Source organism: Ceratotherium simum, chromosome 7 (genome assembly GCF_057802395.1).
Source record: "Ceratotherium simum simum isolate JZ-2026a chromosome 7, ASM5780239v1, whole genome shotgun sequence".
NCBI lineage: Eukaryota > Metazoa > Chordata > Mammalia > Perissodactyla > Rhinocerotidae > Ceratotherium > Ceratotherium simum.
Window position 1 is genome coordinate 29,625,850 of NC_141906.1, and position 22,134 is coordinate 29,647,983.

General features: G+C 38.4%; 1 protein-coding gene across 2 annotated transcripts in view; it reads right to left on the reverse strand.

Annotated features, from left to right (window-relative positions):
• Positions 1-22,134, reverse strand: part of FCHSD2 (FCH and double SH3 domains 2) — a 256,434-nt gene that overhangs the window by 5,806 nt on the left and 228,494 nt on the right. For both annotated transcript variants that reach the window (XM_087433411.1, XM_004433967.3), the window contains 5 exons: positions 21,349-21,510; positions 7,368-7,502; positions 908-991; positions 612-789; positions 87-307 (listed from right to left, as the gene is read on the reverse strand). In XM_087433411.1, the coding sequence (XP_087289537.1) occupies positions 87-307; positions 612-789; positions 908-991; positions 7,368-7,502; positions 21,349-21,510 (780 nt within the window). The remainder of the gene's footprint in view (positions 1-86; positions 308-611; positions 790-907; positions 992-7,367; positions 7,503-21,348; positions 21,511-22,134) is intronic.

Genomic DNA, 22,134 nt, shown 5'->3' on the forward strand with positions numbered 1-22,134 from the left:
CCGAGGCTACAGCCCACTTCTGCGAAGACTCCCTGGGAGTCACTTTCTTTAAACATCTTTTAATTCGGCTTTCTCCCATCATGTACCTGAATCTCTCTCATCCATGGAGTATCACCGTTTTCTGAGGCTGAAAGTTCTTCCACTAGCACCGATGGGAAAACTCCAATCAGCCCATTGAATTCCCCTTCCCAGAAGCCATCATCATCCTGGTTTTCTTTGTTCAGGATTCGGATGATTGCTCCCTCAGGAAAAGATAATTCATCATCTGTCTGGCCCTCGTAGTCATAAAGTGCTTTCACGAAACAGACTAGGTAGCAAGAGAGAGAAAAATGCAGTGAGAACATTAATAGCCAGGTTACTTTTGCAACCACCCCTATGCTCACATGACAACTAAACGAGCATCGTACAGAATAAGAGTAAAGCTGTAATGTTTTTACTCACTGAAGACGAACTTTAGGGTTCTACCATACAGGATAAATGTGACCAAATAAAGCAAAACAGTATAGAATAGGAATAAAGTGGTGCTTTATAACCTACTGAAGGCTGACTCCTGGGTAACACAGTTTAGGCCAAATGTGACCAAATAAAGAGTGCCCTGTTTCAGTCTTTACCACTGGCATCTCCGTTGAGGCTGCCTGAAACGAGCTCGGCCTCCGTGGAATTGCTGGATGTGTGTGACCGACTGTCCAAAGCAGCCAAGGACTGCAGCATGCTCAGTAGACTGTTCGAGGTGGGAAACTGGAGGTACTTTTCTGGAACATAACCCACTTGGCCAACTTTATTTCGAGCCTGAGTAAAAGACGTGACAAAACAGGTTTGCACACACAATCTGGACAGGGCTTAACAAGAACCAAAACAAACTCCTAAAAATGTCACAGGAAGGGGCGATATGAGCAAAGGAATATACCTTTACCCAGTCTTCCATATCTCCATCTTCAATCACTTCTAACACCTCATGCTCCTCAATGGTCAACTCATCTGGTTGAGAAGCCTGCAATGTAGGATGGTCATGGACAAAATTAAAAAGGTTAGATAAGAGCAGATGTGAGCTGATCATAACGAAAACTGGGGATCAAAATATTGAAATGATTTTGAAAAACGTATCAAACATAAAAAATTTAAGTGTTGTAAAACTATCATAATGAGGTGAAGTTTTACTTTAAAAAACTAAACAAAATAAAGCCACGACAAAAACTGGAGAAACAGAATCCTCAGGAGGCAATCAGGTTCAGTGACAAAGCACTCTGCTGGAAGCACAGGACCTGGGCTCCAGCCCCAGCTTATGGATCTATTGGTAAGTTATTCAACTTCTTGATGCCTCCATTTCTGCAAAATGACAACCTTGCCATTCTCAGGAGGATAGGGGAGTCAATGTGGGATGAATAAGCACAGAACCATGACGACTGGGGAAGCACAGGCAAAGGAGAAAGCACTGAATTAGAACTGCACCAGAGGGCTATCATGGAGGTGCATGCTGTGAAAATGCAAAGAACTATGTACGTGGATTGGATGACAGCTTGAGCAGCACCTAGAATTGATCTGGAATCATTGTAAAACACTGGCCAAGAGAAGAAAGTTGTAGGAAAGGAAATGATTGAGATCGGTCAAAGTTTGGATTTATTATGCTCCAACTTAACAGCGGAGACTGGGCTGATCCACTTGGGTGCTTCTGCACAAGCCGCTAACTGTGATGGTTTTATTACTTCTAACAGCAGGAGTCCACTAACACCAGCAACTCAGATACTGCCCTTGAGACTGCAGAATCTTTTTTTTTTTTGTGAGGAAGACTGGCCTTGAGCTAACACCTGGTGCCAATCTTTCTCTTTTGCTTGAGGAGGAGTGGCCCTGAGCTAACATCTGTACCCATCTTCCTCCTCTATTTTGTATGTGGGATGCCACCCCAGGATGGTTTGATGAGTGGTGTAGGTCTGCGCCTGGGATCCAAACTCGTGAACCCAGGCCGCAGAAGTGGAGTGTGTGAACTAAACCACTACAACACTGGGCCAGCCCCAAGACTGTAGAATCTGAGAGCAAACTCTCAGGGGCTCCACAGACAGATCAGAGACTGAGACATGTGGCTTTGTTTTCTAAAGAGATTTACCTGTCACAGGTACCAGGGAGGGGCCTGCTGGCATCCTCAGGCTCTCTAGTGAACAGTCTTAAAAGCTTTCCTCAAGTCCCAAGATCAGTTAAAACTATCATCTAAGACCATATAGTTTTTCAAATCTCACAGTCTCAAAGTGTAAAATATCTCCAAGTTACAAGAGCAAAAATAAGGCAAGAAAATGGGTCACTTTCCTAAGACTTATTTTTCATTTCATACGCATTATAACATTTCATCAAACCCAGATTCTAGACGTTGCCATAGCTGCTTGAGAAGGAAAAATAGTATTGGAAATGGCTGACAAATCACAGAAATACTCCAGGACCAGAATTTTAAGTAAATTACCTGTGATCTCAAAATATGAGAAAACAAAAAGCTTACTGACTCTTGATGGCTTTTCCAATGGAATTTCTTTGCTAATCTGAAACTACACCATGTCTTGAATATACCAGCAAAAGGCACCTATATAACAAAGATGTTTTTCCTAATTCCATCGCAAGACTTAAAAAGTATCAATGCAACCAGACTTCAATGTGTGTGAGAGCAAAGCAGGAGGGATAAAAACACCTTTAAATATATTGCTGCCCTTGTAAAAAAGTCATAGGGGGCCATGCAAGTTGTCCCACATCATGATATAAGCAGACACTAGCTGGATCATACCATCCCCAAGCAGTCACCAATTCTTCCACTTGACAAGATCAAGTCCTTTGCATGGCACTCAAGACCCAACAGAGTTTGGCCCCATGGTCTCTTGATGCTTTGGCCCCAGCACACTATTCCAAATTCTCTCAACACACCATGCTCTTCTTTGCCTCTGTGGCTTTACCAGGCTGTTCCTTCTTTTCAGCAGGCCCTGCTTCCTCCTTCCCATCAGGTGAATGGATTTAGATTATTATGGGTTCAAGTCCAGCTTCAGTCTGTTTCTATGGGCAAGTGACCATAAGACCTCTCCGAGCCTCAGTTTTCTTTTTTATTCCTATTAGAATGTAAGCTCCATGAGGGCAGAGATTTTTGTCTGTGTTGATCAATGTTATATCCTCAAGCCTAGAAAACAGCACAGCACAGTACATGGAAGGTGCTCAAATAATATTTGTTGAATTAATGGTTGGTTGATAATATCTTCCTTATAGGGTTATTAAAGAGATTACTCTATATATATCCCCCCAAATGTACAGGGTATAGATATGTGGTACTAGGCACACAGTAATTCATAAATGGTAGCTATCATTATTACTTATGATTTGAGGCCCAGCTCATATGTTTTCCCAGACCACCCACAGTGAGCTGGTTGCTTCATCCTTCTGTTCTTTCAAGGCTTTGTGCAGCCCTCTAACACTGACTACCATGGCACCTAGTTAGTTGTTTGCCCTTGTGGGCTTCCTGCTAGAATGACTTACTTAAGGCAGGGAATGTAATTCTTCTCACCCCAACCAACGACAGCAAGTGGTCAGTAAATGGTTATTAAACAAACACATGGTCTCACACTGCCTCCTGAAGTCCTAATACCCAGTGACAGCCAGAACTCCACAAGCAGCCATGCCCTCCATTCCCACCACTCTCTCCAAATTTCCTGTTTTCTTTGAAAACAATATGCTTTTTCCTGATTATAAAAGTACATGTCCATTGTAGAAAAGCTGGAAAATATGCGTAATTGAGATCTTAAGGTATATACAATTTGGTATCTTACTTTTTTGACATAACATAGCATTTCTTCTTACATAAAAAACACTCACTAATGTAATTTTCAATTATCTTCATCATATTATATGCTATGGTTCCATTATATGAATGGTTAATTTATTTAACTATTCCCTTATTGGACTGCCAACGCTGAGCTATTATAAAGTCATGTTATGATGAAAGAACACTGTTTCCAAAATGTTTTTCTATATTGTTGGTCATTTCATTAGGACAAATGCTAGAAGGGTCAAAAGTTATGAGCATTTTTAAGGCTTTTGAATCTCATCCTTAAATACAGCTTTTCTTTGTTCTCACCAGATTAACCTGGGCCTTCTTTCCTGGTCTGGACTAGAGGAATCACTATTAGGCTTACAGTCAGTCTCCTCCTATTTTTTTTGTGTGTGTGTGTGTGAGGAAAATCAGCCCTGAGCTAACATCCGTGCTAATCCTTCTCTTTTTTTGCTGAGGAAGACCGGCTCTGAGCTAACATCTATTGCTAATCCTTCTCCTTTTTTTCCCCCAAAGCCCCAGTAGATAGTTGTATGTCATAGTTGCACATCCTTCTAGTTGCTGTATGTGGGATGCGGCCTCAGCAAGGCTGGAGAAGTGGTGCGTTGGTGCGCGCCCGGGATCCGAACCCGGGCCGCCAGTAGCAGAGCGCGCGCACTTAACCGCTAAGCCACGGGGCCGGCCCAGTCTCCTTCTATTCTAATCTATCCTCTAGAGTATCTATACCAACACCAGGGTTAGGTTAAAAGCCTAATCTGATTTTAAGACATCAATGGCTGCTCCTAGCCAGGATAAAAGCCAAACTTCAGTCCGGTCTACAAGGCTCTTTACAATCTGACAGCAAACATCTTTACTTCCAGCTGCTCTATTTCCCACACTTGATGCTCACGTGCCACTGACTTTAACATTTCCTGAACACCCCATTATCTCATCAAACCATGTCTCTGTATCTGCTGCTGTCTTTGCTTAGAAGGCTCTTTCCCTTCCCTATCTTCTCACTATATCTAGAAAGATCTTATTCATGACCTAATTTAATACTTTTTTTGTGTGTGTGAGGAAGATCAGCGCTAAGCTAACATCCAATGCCAATCCTTCTCTTTTTGCTGAGGAAGACTGGCCCTGGGCTAACATCTGTGCCCATCTTCCTCTACTTTATATGGGATGCTGCCACAGCATGGCTTGACAGGCAGTGTGTCCATCCATGCCCAGGATCTGAACCTGTGAGCCCTGAGCCACCACAGTGGAGCGTGTGCTCTTAACTGCTACGCCACCGGGCTAGCCCCCTTCATGACCTAATTTAAATGCCACCTCATCTGTAAAGCTTCTCCCAACCCTCACAGGAAGAATTAGTAGTTTTACCTCTACTATGTTTTCTAGTCATTCAGTCACACATATTCCATTGTTGAGTTTAATATTTACTCCCCCGAGCCTATCCCTTCCTGGGGGGCAGGGATTGTGTCACCTTCATTCTTGCACCCTCAAAACTTATCACATATTGGGCACTCAATAAATGTGTTTAATGATTAACAGATTAAATAGATTTTTATAGTCTGGTTTGCCATAGGGACAGGCCTGGGAAATGCCAATAAAGGGAATGTTAGATGAATGTAAGCTGTTTATAATCACTCAGACACTTAGGACCCTTTCCATTTAAGGACCTTACATTCTAATTCTGGAACTTCAAAGTAAATATAATACTGAGAAGTGAGATGGGGAAACATTCCCAACCCTAGTTTTACAATACTCTATAACACCTTTCCAAGTATCTCAGAAGGTAACTTCAAATTTTCAAAAGACTATCAAAACGATTTACAATGAAAAAAAAATCCCAACCCTTTTAGAAAAGAGGAAGTATTATTAATTTAAATATATAACGAAAGGATGTTAAACTAAAAAAAGTCTGGGAATCACTGATATTGAGGAGTAAATACTGCCAACTTTTGGCTCTCCAGGGATGGTGATGGTGGGAGTGAGGCTGTCCCATGTATGACTGTTGAAAATTCTCTCCAGACTCTTCCTCTGTTCTTGTCCCTTAAGCACTGGGTCTCCATCAGCATGGGAGCCAGAGGAGGATTCATTTCTTCATGCCTTCCTTGAACCATTCATTTATTAAGTCCACAATTATTTACAGTCCACAATTATCTCTATGTGTCAGGTACTGCCCTAGGTGCTGAAGACCCACAGACAAGGTACACAAAGTTTCTGTCCTCCTGGACCTCTAGTGTGGAGTCAGACAAAGAAATATGAAAACCAGTAAGATTAAATTTGACTGGGGATAAATGCTATATAGTAAATAAAAGAGGGCAAAAGTGCAATGGGACAGAGAGTAGTGACTGAGGAGTTGGTTATGTATTCAGGTGGTCAGGGGAGGCCTGAGGAGGCACTATTTGAGCTGAGCCTCAAGGAAGAGCAATGGGTAGCCAACCAAGATTTAGAAAAAGACAGTTCTAGGGAGCTGCAAGTGCAAAGTTGTTAAGTCAGGAAAAAGCCTGGTGCTTTTGAAGACTGAAGGGCAGCCAGAGTGGCTAATGTGCAGTGGGTTGGGTAGGGGAATGGTCCGACATGAAGTTAGGGAGACCGGCTGGGGCCTGATCAATCTGGACATTACAGATCCTAGTAAAGAGTTTGTTTTTCCCTATGTGATGATGGAAAGCTTATAAAGGGTTTTAGGCAGGGGAATAAAATAATCTCCTTTATGTGTTCAAGATAATTCTGGCTGCAGAGTGGAAAATGGACTGTTGGAAGGCAAGTATGAAGAAGGGATACCAATCATAAGTTTTTCTTCCTTTACAGAAGTCAAACCAATGGCCTAGACCAAGACGGTGAAAAGTGAATGGATTCAGGACGTGTTTTGGAGGTGGACTCAATAGGACCGGCTGATGGACTGGATGAGGGGGCTGAGAGAAAGAAAGGAATTGGGGAATTAAAACTCAGTTAACTTTGTATGAGTACGAAGTTAATGTGAAAGCAGGGCAGTGGTGAGAGAGATTAAGAACTATTACACCAAATCAGGTTTGGAAATTCTGGCATCTATTTATCCAGGTCCCTGCTTAACATAGAAACAAGAGATGGTTATATTCATATTAGGAAAGGTAAAGTGTTCAAAAACTGCTCTGTAAAACGATTTTCTTGTAATATAAGTTTTGAGGATCATCCTAGTGGAGGGTCTTATGCGAAGCAGGCAATTGATAAAAAGGGTACAAGTTCTATTTGCTGCAAATTTACTGGATGCCAGGCACTGTAAGTGCTTTGCTATAAAGTGTTATCTCATTTAATCTTCAAACTAGCTCTATAATGTTATCCCCATAATATAAATAAGAAAACTGAGGCTCACAGAGACTCAGGGATTAGTGTGGTCATATAGGTCATAAGTGGCAGAGACAGGATGTTAACCCAGACAGTCTGATTCTGACATCAGAGCCTAGATTCTTCACCATTACGTTATGTTGCCTCTAATGCTAACTAGACGCCAATTTTATGTTAAGCACAATCTGAGAGGCTGAGTTGATACAGTTATGTGTATCTTCAGAGTTGTCACAATTTAGTATGAGCAACATGTTAGAGAAATACAAACCTTGTAGGAATAAACAACTTTGCAGGTGAGTGGATAATTTCTTAAGGTGCCAGAAGGGCTGGAACTGCTGTCATCAAAAACATCCATGTTGTCTTCAAACTCTTCTCCTTCTTCTCTTTCAGGATCTGCATTAAGCTAGGAAAAATTAGAAGCCATTGACTAGCTTGCTTACTTCAAGAAAATGGCTGAAAGCAGGAAAAACACACTTAAAACCTGATTGTTTCAAAATATTAACTTACTTATTCAACGGCACTTGCATTTTTCATGTTATAAAAGGACTGAGATATTTTTTCTTTTTAAAACCAAGAATAAAATGTCTTTCTAATATATAAGAAATATTTATCAGTATCTTTTCAGTTTTAACTGTTAAATACTGACTAATAAACACCCATTACCATTTTAAACATTATATTGGGAAACATTAAACAGATTTCTAAATGCTACCAAGGATGTGGAGCAACAGGCTTTCATCTATGGCTGGTAGAAATGTAAATTGACACATCCTTTTAAAAAAAATAACCCGCTTACTGAAATTAAACATACTACTTGGTCTAGCAATTCCAATTCTGTGAATCCATTACGGAGAAATGAAAGCACCAGGATGTAAGACTATAATTCTCAGATGTTTACTGCAACATAGCTTGTAGCGGCAAAGGCCTGGACACAACCTGTATGTCCATCAATTGAGGACGTCTGAATAAACTATGATGTGTCCATATTATAGATAAATAACACCTAATAAAAATGAGTTAGGGAATAGAAAGCCCACAAATAAACTCTCGCTATATGGTTAAATGATTTTTGATAAAGGTCCCAAGACTATTCAATGGGGAAAGGATAGTTCTTTCAATAAATGGTACTAGGAAAACTGGACATCCACATGTAAAAGCGTGAAGTTAGACCTTTACCTTACAAAAATTAACTCAAATGGATTGAAGACCTAAACGTAAGAGCTGAAACTATAAAACTCTTGGAAGAAAACATAGGGGAAAAGCGTCATGACACTGGATTTGGCAATGATTTCTTGGATATGACACCAAAAGCACAGGCAACAAAGGAAAAAAATAGATAAAATGGATTTCATCAAATTAAAAACTTTTGTGCATCAAAGGAAAACAGAGTGAAAAGGCAGCCCACAGAATGGGAGAAAATATTTGCAAATCATATATCTGATAAGGGGTTAATATCCAGAATATATACAGAATGCCTAAAACTCAACAATAACAAAAAACCGAATTCAAAAATGGGCAAAGGATTTGAATAGACATTTCTCCAAAGAAGATACACAAATGGCCAATAAGCATATGAAATGATGCTCACCATCACTTATCATGAGGGAAATGCAAATCAAAACCACAATGAGATACCCATTAGAATGGCTGTTATCAAAAAACCAGGAAATAACAAGTGTTGGTGAAGATGTAGAGAAATTGGAACACTTGTGTACTGCTGGTAGGAATGTAAAATGGTGCAGCCTCTGTGGAAAACGGTATGGCGGTTCCTCAAAAAATTTAACAGAGAATTACCATATGATCCAGTGATTCCACTTCTAGGTATATACCCCAAAGAATTGAAAGATGGGACATGAAGAGATATTTGTACACCAATGTTCATAGCAGCATTATTCACAATAGCTAAAAGGTAAGAGCAACCCAAGTGTCCATTGACAGATGAATGCATGAACAAAACCTGGTATACACATACAATAGAATATTATTCAGCCTTAAAAAGGAAAGAAATTCTGACACATGCTATAATATGGATGAACCTTGAGGACATTAATGTTAAATGAAATAATCCAGTCACAAAAAGATAAATACTGTATAATTCTACTTTTATGAGGTATCTAGAGTAGTCAAATTTATGGAGACAGAAAAGTGGAATGTTGGTTGCCAGGGACTAGGGGTTAGGGAATGGGGAGTGATCATTCCATGGGTACAGGGTTTTACTTTTTCAGGATGAAAACAGTTCTGGAGATGGATGGTGGTGATGGTTGCACAACAATGTGAATGTACTTAATGCTACTGAACTGTATAATTAAAAATGCTTTAGGGGGCTGGCCCCGTGGCTTAGCGGTTAAGTGCACGCGCTCCGCTACTGGCGGCCCGGGTCTGGATCCCAGGCGCGCACCGACACACCGCTTCTCTGGCCATACTGAGGCGGCGTCCCACATACAGCAACTAGAAGAATGTGCAACTATGACATACAACTATCTACTGGGGCTTTGGTGGGGGGATAAAAAAAGGAAGAGGATTGGCAATGGATGTTAGCTCAGAGCCGGTCTTCCTCAGCAAAAAGGAGGATTAGCATGGATGTTAGCTCAGGGCTGATCTTCCTCAAAAAAAAAAACAAAATGCTTTAAATGGTAAATTTTATGTTATGTATATATTACCACAAAAGAGAATACAGTCCCTTTTGAAATGTAGCACAAGGAAAATAATTTTTTAACCCGATTTCAATGTATATTACCCTCCATAGCTAAAAGGCATATATTAATTAAAATGGTATTGAGTATTTATATGAGCATAAGTATCTGACAGGGGGAGACAGAGTAAGAAGAATCAAGACTGCAGAACAGAGAAGATAACTGATTTGTTTTTTACATACCTCTGTACTACCTGAACTATTAAAATAAGTATGTTTTACTTTTTAAATTAAAAATCCAATAAAGAAGACACAAAATAGGCTCAGAGATTTCTGTTTCTAGCTACATATAAGCACTTATTTGGCTTTTTCCTATGTTCAAACATACAAAGACACTGATGTTTACACATTAAGTATATAAGGAACAGACAGTCAGAATTGGACCTCACAGTAGAACAATTAATTTAAATACCAAATACCTACTGTATGTTGAACACTATGCTAGGCTCTTCGATATGAAATGCAGGACACCGTGCCTGCTTCGCAGGAGGTCACATCTAGAGTGGAAACTAAATGCTAAGTGCTCAGGGGCCTGTGGATATGGAAGAGGTGACTGGAGAAGGTCAGAGAAGACTTCCTGGGATTCAGTGAGTCAAAAAGCAGAGGCTAGGGCCAGCCCCAGTGCCCTAGTGGGTAAGTTCAGCATGCTTTGCTTCGGTGGCCTGGGTTTACCTCCTGGGTGTGGACCTACACCACTTGTTGGTGGCCATGCTGTGTGGTGTCTCACATACAAAATAGGGGAAGATTGGCAACAAATGTTAGCTCAGGGCGAATCTTCCTCAGCAAAAAAAAAGAAAAAAGAAAAAAAAAAGGAAGGGGCTGCCTATAGTATTAAAGTTCTATTTTTTAATGAATTAAAATGATTTCCCTTGAGTAGTTATCACTAATGTTTTAAAACCGACTCTGCTTTTAACTGCTATTTCCCTAATAAAAATCTATAGAATTGCGGGGAGTTCCAGAAGAACAAATAGCACATATTTCCTGTCACGTTTATTGCTTCCATTTCAAAGTCGCTGTAATATTTTCATTTATAATTTTTTGTGTGTGTGAGGAAGATTAGCCCTGAGCTAACATCTGTTGCCAATCCTCCTCTTACTGCTGAGGAAGACTGGCCCTGGGCTAACATCCCTGCCCATCTCCCTCTACTTTATATGGGACGCTGCCACGGCATGGCTTGACCAGTGGTACATCGGTCCGCACCCAGGATCCGAACCTGCGAACTCTGGGCCGCCGAAGCGGAGTGCATGAACTTAACCACTACGCCACTGGGCCAGCCCTATCTCATTTATAATTATTTTTAAAAATTCTCCACAGCTGAGTGAGGTAATCATGTGCTTCATCTTACAAATAATTCATCTATGGTCAGTTAGGTCAATGACAAAATAGACTCAAATCTTGACCTTTAAAATAATCTGAGGCTTATGATTCTCTTGTTTTCCAACAGGGCATTGTGTTATATAAAAGGATCACATGCTAGAAATTGCCATAAACTTACACATATCTATATACAGTCATCTGCCACATAAAAACGTTTCGGTCAAAAAGGGACCATGTATACGATGGTGTTCCCATAAGATTAGTACCATATGGCCTACGTGTGCAGTAGCTATGCCATCTAGGTTTGTCTACGTACACTCTATGATGATCACACAATGACGAAATCACCTAATGATGTATTTCTCAGAAAACAGCCCCATTGTTAAGCAATGTGTGATTGTATACTTAGAAGACATTGCTTTTATATTCTAGTAAAGGTTACAGACATTTAAAAAACCTGTGGGCATTACAACAAAACAAAACACCCATACATCTGTAAAAACTAAAATTAAAGCCAACGTGGGTAAACAAGTTTCCAAAAATATATAAGGAATTTTAATATGTACTGTGCTTTGGCACAGGGGATCAATCAAAAACATTTTATCTTGGCAACGTTGGTTGATACTAAACATTCCATTCTTTCTCCTTTATTTTAAGTTCATTTTTGGATTCTCACTGAAAGGAATGAAAGGTTGCAGTGACAGCAATAGGGGTCACTGCCATATGTTTTTGCACTGCTCTAGCAGCCTTCCAAAATATGTCATCTCAGAATAATTTCTTCCTTTTTCCTCTTCCACCCTTTGTAACTTAATTGTTGCAATGTTTTCTTGACCCAGCATTTCTAAAATCACATTCTTCCTCTGTTTCTCAACAACTGCTCCCTTATCCCTTTTCCTTCCTGTCACTTGACAGAACTTCCATCAAAACTATTCTTTCTAGCTGTACTAATATTTTTCCTTTCTTAGATGTTGTAAAATGCTTACTCTTGTTGCCAGGGCAGATACGAAGAACCTTTTTGAGTTGGTTTTAGTAGCTGTCTTCTTGTACTCAGCAAAATAACCTCTGAAGGGCTTTATCAGCTTTATGGTACTGTCATGAACTAGAAAGCAGTGGGTCCTTGCTTCTGATAGACTTGGATGCTGACTACACCACTGACTTGTTGTGTGACTGTGGGAAAATTTTTAACTTCTCAACTTCATTGACCTCATCTATATAATTATCTCTTCACAGGGTTACCATAAGGATTGAATGAGGTAATATATTTAAATCCCTAACACATGCTTGATACATAGGAGGTAGTTTATAAATCATTACTTTTGTTGTTTTTACAAGGAGAAGAGAATCTAGATAAAGAATCTGGTGATAGACAAAACAGAGGAAGGCAGCTCCTTATAACTGACTAGCAGAACCTCTGAATTCCATCTAGACAGAAAACTGATGACAGTGAACATCATTTCAAATACAAGTAGATTATAAATGATGATGTTGAAAATATCAGCAAAATGGATTTTTGCTTCCAGGCAATATGGAGTATCATGGACCAGATTTAAACTGCTTCTAGAAACAACTAAAAAACTGCCCAAAATACATGAAAGAACAGTTTTCAAGACACTGGACATCATGCAATGAAGGGCAGTGATCCCTGGGGATGGGAAACAAGCAATTTCCCCAACTTAATGTTTGAAGAAACTTTCCAGGCTGAGACATAGGGGGAGAGAACCCAGGCAGAGGATGGTGGTTTCCCTGAATTGAGGATATAGAACTGGGGCATTCAGGAAGGCCAAGGTGGCTAGAGTTCATAGGGCAGAGTAATGGAGAAGAGAGAGATGCGTAGACAGAACTCTGGAAATCTGCAGAGAGTCCCCTTCAAGTCTCCAGCTGAGTACTGATTAGTACACGTATGTGAAGAACTATCTGAAGCCAGGGATAGAACCACCCAGAGGATTAGAGGGAATAATCCTCAGCACTCACACAGGTCTGGGAATATTTCCTGTTCCCTCTTAACAGAGTAGAAAACCTCATAAGTCACACAGCATGCCTTATATAGAAGATATAGAAGAAATGAACAGCCACTATGAACCAACTTGACTTAATTGACATTGTTAGAACATAAAACCTGACAACAGCAGAATATACATTCTTTTCAAGTACACATGGAACATTTACTAAGACCATATACTGGGCCACAAAACAAGTCTCAATAAATTTAGAAGAATTCAAATATGTTATTTGACCAAAGGAAATAAATTAGAAATCAAAAATAGAAATACATCTGTAAAGTCCCCAAATATGTGGAAAGTCAATAACACTTCTAAACAACCCACGAATCAAAGAAAAATTTAAAAGGTAAATTAGAAAATATTTTGAACTGAATACAAATGATAACACAACGTATCAGAATTTGTGCAATGGAGCTTAAGCAATATTTAGAGAGAAATGTTTAGTACCAAACGCCTATACTGGAAAAGAAGGAAAGTCTCAAATCAATGACCTCAGCTTCTACCTTTAAGAAATTAAAAAGAGCAAATTAAATCCAAATTAATCAGAAGAAAAGAAATAATAAAAACCAGAGCAGTAACTGATAAAATAGAAAACAGAAAAACAACAGGGAAAAATCAATGAAATCAAAAAGCTGGTTCTTTGTGGAGATCCATCAAATTGATAAACCTCTAACAGAATAATCAGCAAAAAAAAGAGGAGACACAAATAACCAATATCAGGAATAAGAGAGGTGATGTCACTACAGATTCTCCAGATAATCCAAGGATAATAAAGGCATATTATGAACAACTTTATGTCAATAAATTTGGCAAATTATATGGAATAGACAAATTCCATGAGAGACACATATGATCAAAGTCCACTCAAGAAGAATAACCTGAATAACCCTATAAATACGAAAGAAATTAAGAATGTTGTTAAAAAACTCCCACAAATAAAACTCCAGGCTCAGATAACTGCTCTGGTGAACTCTACCAAACATTTAAGGGAGAAAAAATTCTACATAGGCTTCCAGAAAACTGTGTAGAAGAGGAGGAGATACTTTTCACATTATTCTAAGAGACAAGCATTATACCAAATCCAGACAAAAACATTACAAGAAAAGAAAACTATAGACTACTATCTGCCATGAACAGAGATACAAAAATGCCTATCAAAATTTTAAAAAATCAATTCCAATCAATACATAAAAAAGGATAATATATCATGATCCAGGTAGACCTTATCAGGAATATGAAGTTGGTTTAATATTTGAAAAATCATCGGTGCAATTCTCCATATTAACAGACTAAAAAAGAAAAATAATTTGACAAGATCTAACATCCATTCCTATCAGCAAACTAAACAGAAATGGAGGAAACTCAACATGATAAAAGGCATCTACAAAAACCCTACTGTTAACATCATACTTAATGGTGAAAGACTGAATGCTTTCTGCCTAAGTTTAGGAACAAGGCAAGGACATCTGTTGGCTCACCACTTCTATTCAGCATTGTACTGGAGATTCTAGTTGCTATAATTAAGAGGAAAAAAGGAAGCAAAGAAGGAAATAAAAGGCATCTGAATTGGAAAGGAAGAAGTAAAACTGTCTTTATATGCAGGTGACATGATTATGTATATAGAAAATCTACACAAAAACTACTACAACTAATAAATGAGTTTCCCGAGGTTGCAGGATATAAGATCAACATAGAAAAATCAATTGTATTTCTATATATCGGCAATGAGCAACTGGAAATTGAAATAAAAAACCCATTTACAATAGCATTAAAAACTATGAAATACAGATTAAGTCTGACAAAGGATGTGCAAGACCTATACAATGAAAACTACAAAACACTGCTGAGAGAAATTAAAGACCTAAATAAATGGAGAAGTATTATGTTCATGGACTGGAAGACTCAATATTGTTAAGATGTCAACTCAATATTGTTAAGTCTTCAAATTGATCTACAGATTCACTGCAATCCTAATAAAAAATCCTGGTAGGTGTTTTTGTAGAAAATGGATTTTAAAATTCACATGGAAATGCAAAGAACCTAGAATATCCAAAACATCTTTGAGAAAGAAGACAACAGTTGGAAGATTTACTGTACCTGACCTCAAGACTTATTATAAAGTTACAGTAATTAAGACAGTGTAGTACTGGCATCAAGCTAGACAGACCAGTGGAACAGAACAAAAAGTCTGAAAATAGACCCACACATATATGGTTAATTGATTTTCGACAAAGATGTGAAGGCAAATCAGTGGAGGAAGGACAGTCTTCTCAACGACAACAAAAAAATACGGACTTTTACTCATTGTTCTTACCATATAGAAAGATTAACTCATACTAGATCACAGGTTCAAACGCAAAACCTAAAAATGACAAAACTTCTAGAAGGAAACATAGGATAAAAACTTTATGACCTTGGGTTAGGCAAAGATTTCTTAGCTACCATACCAAGCATGATCCATAAAGGAAAAAGAAATTAAGTTGGACTTTATCAAAATTAAAAATTTCTGCTCTTTGAAAGACATTGTTAAGGAAATGAAAAGGCAAGCCATAGCCTGGGAGAAATTTACGTAAGTCGTATTTCTGATAAAGCTTTGTATCTAGAATATAAAAAGAACTCTCAAAACTCAATAAAAAGAAGACAAACAATCCAATAAAATATGAGTAAAAGATCTGAACAGACACTTCACCAAAGAAGATATACTGATGGGCAAATAAGCATATGAAAAGATGTTCAACATTATTGGGGAAATGCAGATTAAAACTACACATGTGTATGATACATATTAGAATGTCTAAAATTAAAAAAACTGACTATACTTAGTGTTGGCAAGGTTGTGGAACAACTGGAATACTAGTACCCTACTGATGGAAATCTGAAATAGTACAACCACTTTGGAGAAGAGTTTGGCAGTTTCTTAAAATGGTAAATATACCCTCTATATGGTCCACCCAAAACATGTTCATAGCAGTTTTACCTGTAATAGTCCAAAACAACCCAAATGCCCATCATCAAGTGAATGGATAAACAAACTGTGGTGTATCCATACAATGGAATACTACTCAGTACTTAAAAGAAATGAACTATTGATACATGCAACAACATGGATGATCTGCAAAATAATCATGCTGAGTCAAAGAAGACAAGACCAAAAAGAATACATATTGTATGATTGTTTATATAAAATTGTAGGAAATGAAAACTAATTTATAGTGACAGACAGCAGATCAGTGGTTGATTGAGGGGCAGGAAGGAGGGATTACAAAGGAACATGAGGAAACTTCTGGGGGGTGATGGATATGTTCGTTATCTTAATTGTGGGGAGGGTTTCACTGGTGTATATATATGTCAAAATGAATCAGATTGAAATATGTGCAGTCTATCATATGTCAATTATACCTGAGTAAAGCTGCTAAAAAATATCAATAAAGTTTGGGAATGTTAATGACAACTGGTCATATAGTACTTGAAGATACTATAAGACCATTACAGTCCTGTGCCACATAACGACGTTTTGGTCAACGATAGACTGCGTATACGATGGTGTTCCCATAAGATTAGTACCATATAGCCTAGGTGTGTAGTAGGCTATACCATCTAGGTTTGTGTAAGTACGCTCTTATGATGTTTGCACAATGATGAAATCACCTAATGACGCATTTCTTAGAACGCATCCCTGTGGTTAAGTGACACATGACTGTAATTACACTGAAAATATGACATTCAATGAGGATTCAACAGAGCCTAAAAAAAAAAAAAACAAGAAGAAAGGAATGCACAGCAATTAAAATGAATCATGATAAAGGCTAGAGGAATAAAGAGTAATCCACAGAGGAAGAGAGTTTGCTGAAGAGCAGGGCTTACACATCTGGGTTCAAATCCCAGCTTTCTCCACTTACTAGCTGTGTGCCCTTGGGTGAGATATTTAATTCTTCCTAGTCCATCTCCTTGTCTGTAAATACATTCAGGATTGTTGTGATCATCAACTGAAATAATATATGACTATGCCTGACATAGTACCTGGTACATAACAGACATGTTATCAGTGTGAACTCCTTCCTTTTAGCAGTATTTTAAGCTTAGTTGGGGAACTGGAGTGAACTGCTTATCTTGAGGTTCAGATTAAAATTTTTGAAAATGTAATATGTATAAGGATCTGTGTCAGGCACTTTACTTGTTATTATGGCTATGCAGAAAGTCAAAAAACATAACACAGCTATAGATAATTCTCTTACAAGTGAAATTCTCTACATACTTTCAGTGCCCATCTTTGGGTCTTGGCTGTCAGTGAGACTGGTTCTCTCACTCTGTGGACACAAACTCAACAGACATACTCAGCTTGGTAACTCTCAGTACCTAGGAAAGGGTCTCAAAAGCAGTGCAGGCTCAATACATGCTTACTAATTGAATTAAACTAATCCTACTGGGAATATGAAATGTCAGTTTCACTAAAAGTGTGGGCATTTTGAGTATGGAGTTTAGTCCAGTAAAATGACCACTGCCCATTTGGAAATACCCTAAATATGAAAGTGACTAAAGATTTTTGCAGATGTATTCTTTTATTTTCTATAGTTCACATTTATTTCATTATAAAAATCCATTGTTTCTTTTCTTTGGGATTAGCTCAAGCCAAAAAAGAGATTTTCATATTTCAAAAACAAAGCCCATTTGACTGCAAGGACTATTAGCCATTATTGAGGCAGATGGGAACCAAACTACCATCCTGAAGGTCAAAAATATTTAATCTCCTAGCTTTTCAAACACATTATTCAGCATAGTCTCCATAATGTGTGGAGTCAGAATTTATTTCTATGCAACTCGGCAAAATGCTCATACTCTTAGGGAGGGTGCACAACAAGGCAGATGTCAGGATGCCTTTGTATAGTAGTTACGGGAAGTGGCTGAAGGCAAGGAAGTCATGTAAACACTGTCAACTATAGTTTGAAAATCTAGGGAAAAAAGAAGAGAAAGAACAAAAATAAACCAATCTCAAACAAAGGACTATAGATATTTGACCCAGTAATTCCACTTCTAAGAATCAGTATTATAGAAAAAACTCCCCAGTACGGAAAACAGAAATATGTACACATATGTTTTTCAGAGTGTTATTTAGAATATCTGGAGGCCATCTAAATATTGAACCTATCAGAGAATAGTTACGTGAATTATAGCACACCTTTCTGATGGAATATTATATAGACACAAAAAGGATGATTACGAAGACCATTTAGCAATATGGAATGTTAGACAGAAAAATATACAAAATTAACCTCACAGTGATAAATATGTTAAAAAAAGAATAATATAAAGTGGAAGAAGGAATTACATCAAGTTGCTAACAGTAGTGTTATAAGGATGGAGCTGCTGGTCATTCCTATTGTACTAATTTTTTTGTAATCAAGTTATATAACTTCTTTATTTTAAAATTAATATACTCTCAAAATTAGGTTGTAAACTGGGTATGGGTTTTTGAGTAAGAGAAGGCAGAAAAATAAGAGAAGGGAGGGTTGAGTGACAGAAAGGCTTTCTGGGTCACTGGCATGAATCCAACCATGGAAGAAAGCTGTGTGTAGGCTCTGGTTAACCATCAACTGAGTAACTATATCAGTAGACTGCTCTCCTTTTAATGTTGCCATATTCTGTGATTCTTTTTCTTCCCAATCCTATATTCTGTATCACAGCATAATACAGGAAACAAAGAGTTAATACCCAAGTAAGTATAGTTCCTTCCTTATTCTATAAGGTAAACAGACTATATATTTTAAAAACATTTATCTTCTACACTGTTACACTTTACACTGTTAAAGTCTAACAGTAGTATTAACCATGTTTTCCAGATGGAAGAGAATTCTAAACTTGATGACTAATGCTTTTGTTGGCATCTATAACGGAAGAAATAATTTGGTCCCCAGAATGTATATTTCTGCTTCATGCTCCTAGCCGGCAGGCTGTCGGTGTGAAAAGATACAATCCCTTCTAAATTATTTTAGTGCTGTCATTTAAAAGCAGGTTAAATAAATATTGGGACTTCATTAAGCTATTTTGTGCCTACATCTCTCCCTTATTTATATTGTTAGTAGAGCTTCCACAAAATACATTCCTCAGCTGAAAGTGGCAACACACAAGCTCCATAAGACTGACAAGGGGAGAAAAGAGGGAGACAGGATTGCAAAATGCTGCCTTCACAGAGGATACGACAAGTCTCTAGATGAGCTGATGCCTTTGGACAGTTCTCAAAAATACCCAATTTATTCAACACTTAATACCAGACTGCACGTCTCACTGCCAGACACTGTACCAGGCACATCGCCTTCACTTTCTTCCTTCACACTCAGAAGTCCTTTATCTCCTGTTAAAATTCTTCAAGGACTATCTCAAATGACATTTCCTTCATGGGGCAAACTTTTTTCCTATTTTTCTAGCTGATATTGAGCTTTTCTGATAGCATTTCATAAAATCATGAGGTTTTGGAGTTGGAGGGGATCTTAGAATTATTTAATCTAACTTTCCCTCTGAAACCCAGAGAGAAGTGACTTTTACCGAGGTGTGTTGATGAGTTAGGAGTAAGCAATTTTGAGTTTGCCATACAGTAACCCAGCTATACACTGCCATATACCACTAAGATCTATAAAGGTCTGTCTGCTCTACCAGCTTGTAAGCTCTTTGAGGAGAGAGACCATGTCTTGTTCACGTCTGATTTGCCCAGGAAGTAGGCACATAGTCAGGTGACAAGTGCCTGCCTAGTTGATTTAGTTAGAAAAGGTGCTAGTGCAAGGAAAATCTTGCATTTGACTGGCTGTCAACAGTGCTGCTGAAGAAGCCAAAAGCCAAGTTTATGCCTGGAATTTGCTGTCACCATGAACTCTGTATAACAGAACAACCTGAAGTAAACGGGAATTGTGATTTTTAGAAGATGCAATAGGAAGAGATATTTCATGATACGGAGCAATTCTGTTGTACTGAAAACAGGGCAAGCTCTTCTAACCCCAAAGGTCAAGTGGGTGATGTGTGCTTATTTTCTCCTGTTGAATTACCATTAATAGTAAAATAAAAATAAACCTTTAATACATTGTTTTTCCTTAAAATGCAACCCTCACACAATCCGTTTTAAGTGTGCAAGTGTATTCCCATTAGGAAATCAGAATGCTATGTGAAAAAACTAACAAAACTTCTAGGAATGTTCTTAAAGTTTGGCCAATTTCTCTAGCAAGGATATCTTTTATCTGAAGGACGCAAGCACTGAAAAGGTACTATGGATAGAGTGGGAAGTTGGGAGATTAGAGGGTTTTAGCTTTTAGTTTGCCACTATTCCATCTACCCATCCATCCCTTCATTTCTTCCTTAAACAGATATTTATTGAGTATCTACTATGCACCATGCACTATGGTGTGCAGAGCAGTGAACCAGGCAGACATGGAAATTACATTCCAGAGAGGAAGACAGACAATAAACAAAAGAAAACAAATAAAGATGACAAGTATAGGTTGTAATAAATGCCATAAGGAAACAGGGTGAGAGAGAGTAATGGGTGGGGAGGTAGCAGCAGGAATTACTTTAGTCTGACCAGCTAGGCATCATATATCCACCTACGTAATATCAGGCAAATCACTGAGCTTTTCTGGTCCTCAGATCTCCAACATGAAAAACCAAAGTTGAACTGGATGACATCAGAGTGGAAAGAACCCTGGACTTGAAGTAAGAAAACTTAAGCTTGAGTTCTGGCCTTGTTTGTAAGACTTCCTGAGGAAAAGATACTGTGAACAGAGTGTGAAAGCCCTTGTGAACTGAACAGACTAAGCCACAGACTCAGAGCGTTCCTTTCCCTTCTTTAAGGTTGTTTACAACTCTTGGGATGTTTATTTTCATTTACACTAGAGAAGACCCATGAGAACTTCAGAAACACTAGATTATAATTTTTATTCTGCTTCTTCCAGACAAAAAGTATACCTACTTCATGAATGGGATGATGAGTTTGGTAAATCGGCAGTGATAAGCCAACTAGTGATAATACATTCTTCGCTGCACATTAAAGAAAAAAGCACTATTTTTTCCTTCTCTCTTTCTTTCCTGTACTAAGTTTAACTCAATTAGTGATAGGCTAAAGAAAAAAAACCCAAACCAGTAGCTAAGCCATTATTTTTTCTTTTAAATTTTGGCTATTATCAAGTTTGGCTACATAGTCACAGAACAGCATCCTTCAGTGAAAGTCAGCCCATCACACCCACGAAGAGACACCTTACCGAGTGTAAAGTGCCATTATTGGTCACTGCAGGAAGGCGGGCCCATCGCTCATTTTCCAGTTCTTCCATTACTTGGTTCATTGCACTCTTTAGCCATGTGTCCACCGAAACCCCAATCTGCTTTAGCAGGTCCAGCCGGGCTTCAGCTTTCAACTTAATTACCTAAGAAAACCAAGAAAATGGTCAGAAATCAAGGCATTTTTTTCCTCAAATCAATTGTTTAAATTATTCCTGATTTATTAATTAGAACAATCTTGACATTCACTAGCAATTCTTCCTTGGCACAGATGTTAATTTTGCACTTGGAGAGAGGTAAAGCGGGGAGGGGAAGGAACACAAGAATAAGAATCAGGGTCTGCTGACGAAGGCAAACGGCACACCTGATGAAGAGGAAGACATTAATGCGCCATCAAGTCTGCATTCTTTTCCTCTTAATAAGACTATGCCTCAGAACATCCTAAAATCTAGTGTTTTCAACAGCCTTCTAACCATCTCCTGGACTTTTTCTTCTCTTCTATAATCCCTCTTTTACAAGTCTGCAGATGATCTCGTGTCACTCTCCTGCTTACAAACTGCCATGACTCCTGACTGCCCACTGAGTAAAGATTTTAAATTAAACTATGATGCAGCTGTCAGCAATAGTAGAGCTTGAGAATAAAAAGCTCCTACTCTCCAAATTCAGGAAAGGGAAAGATTGCTTGTTGTTTGGCTCTGAAAGTCAGCCAATCAGTGACAGCCCCATGCTTCTGCGAGGCAGCCAGTCAACCACAGCCTCACTCCAGTAGT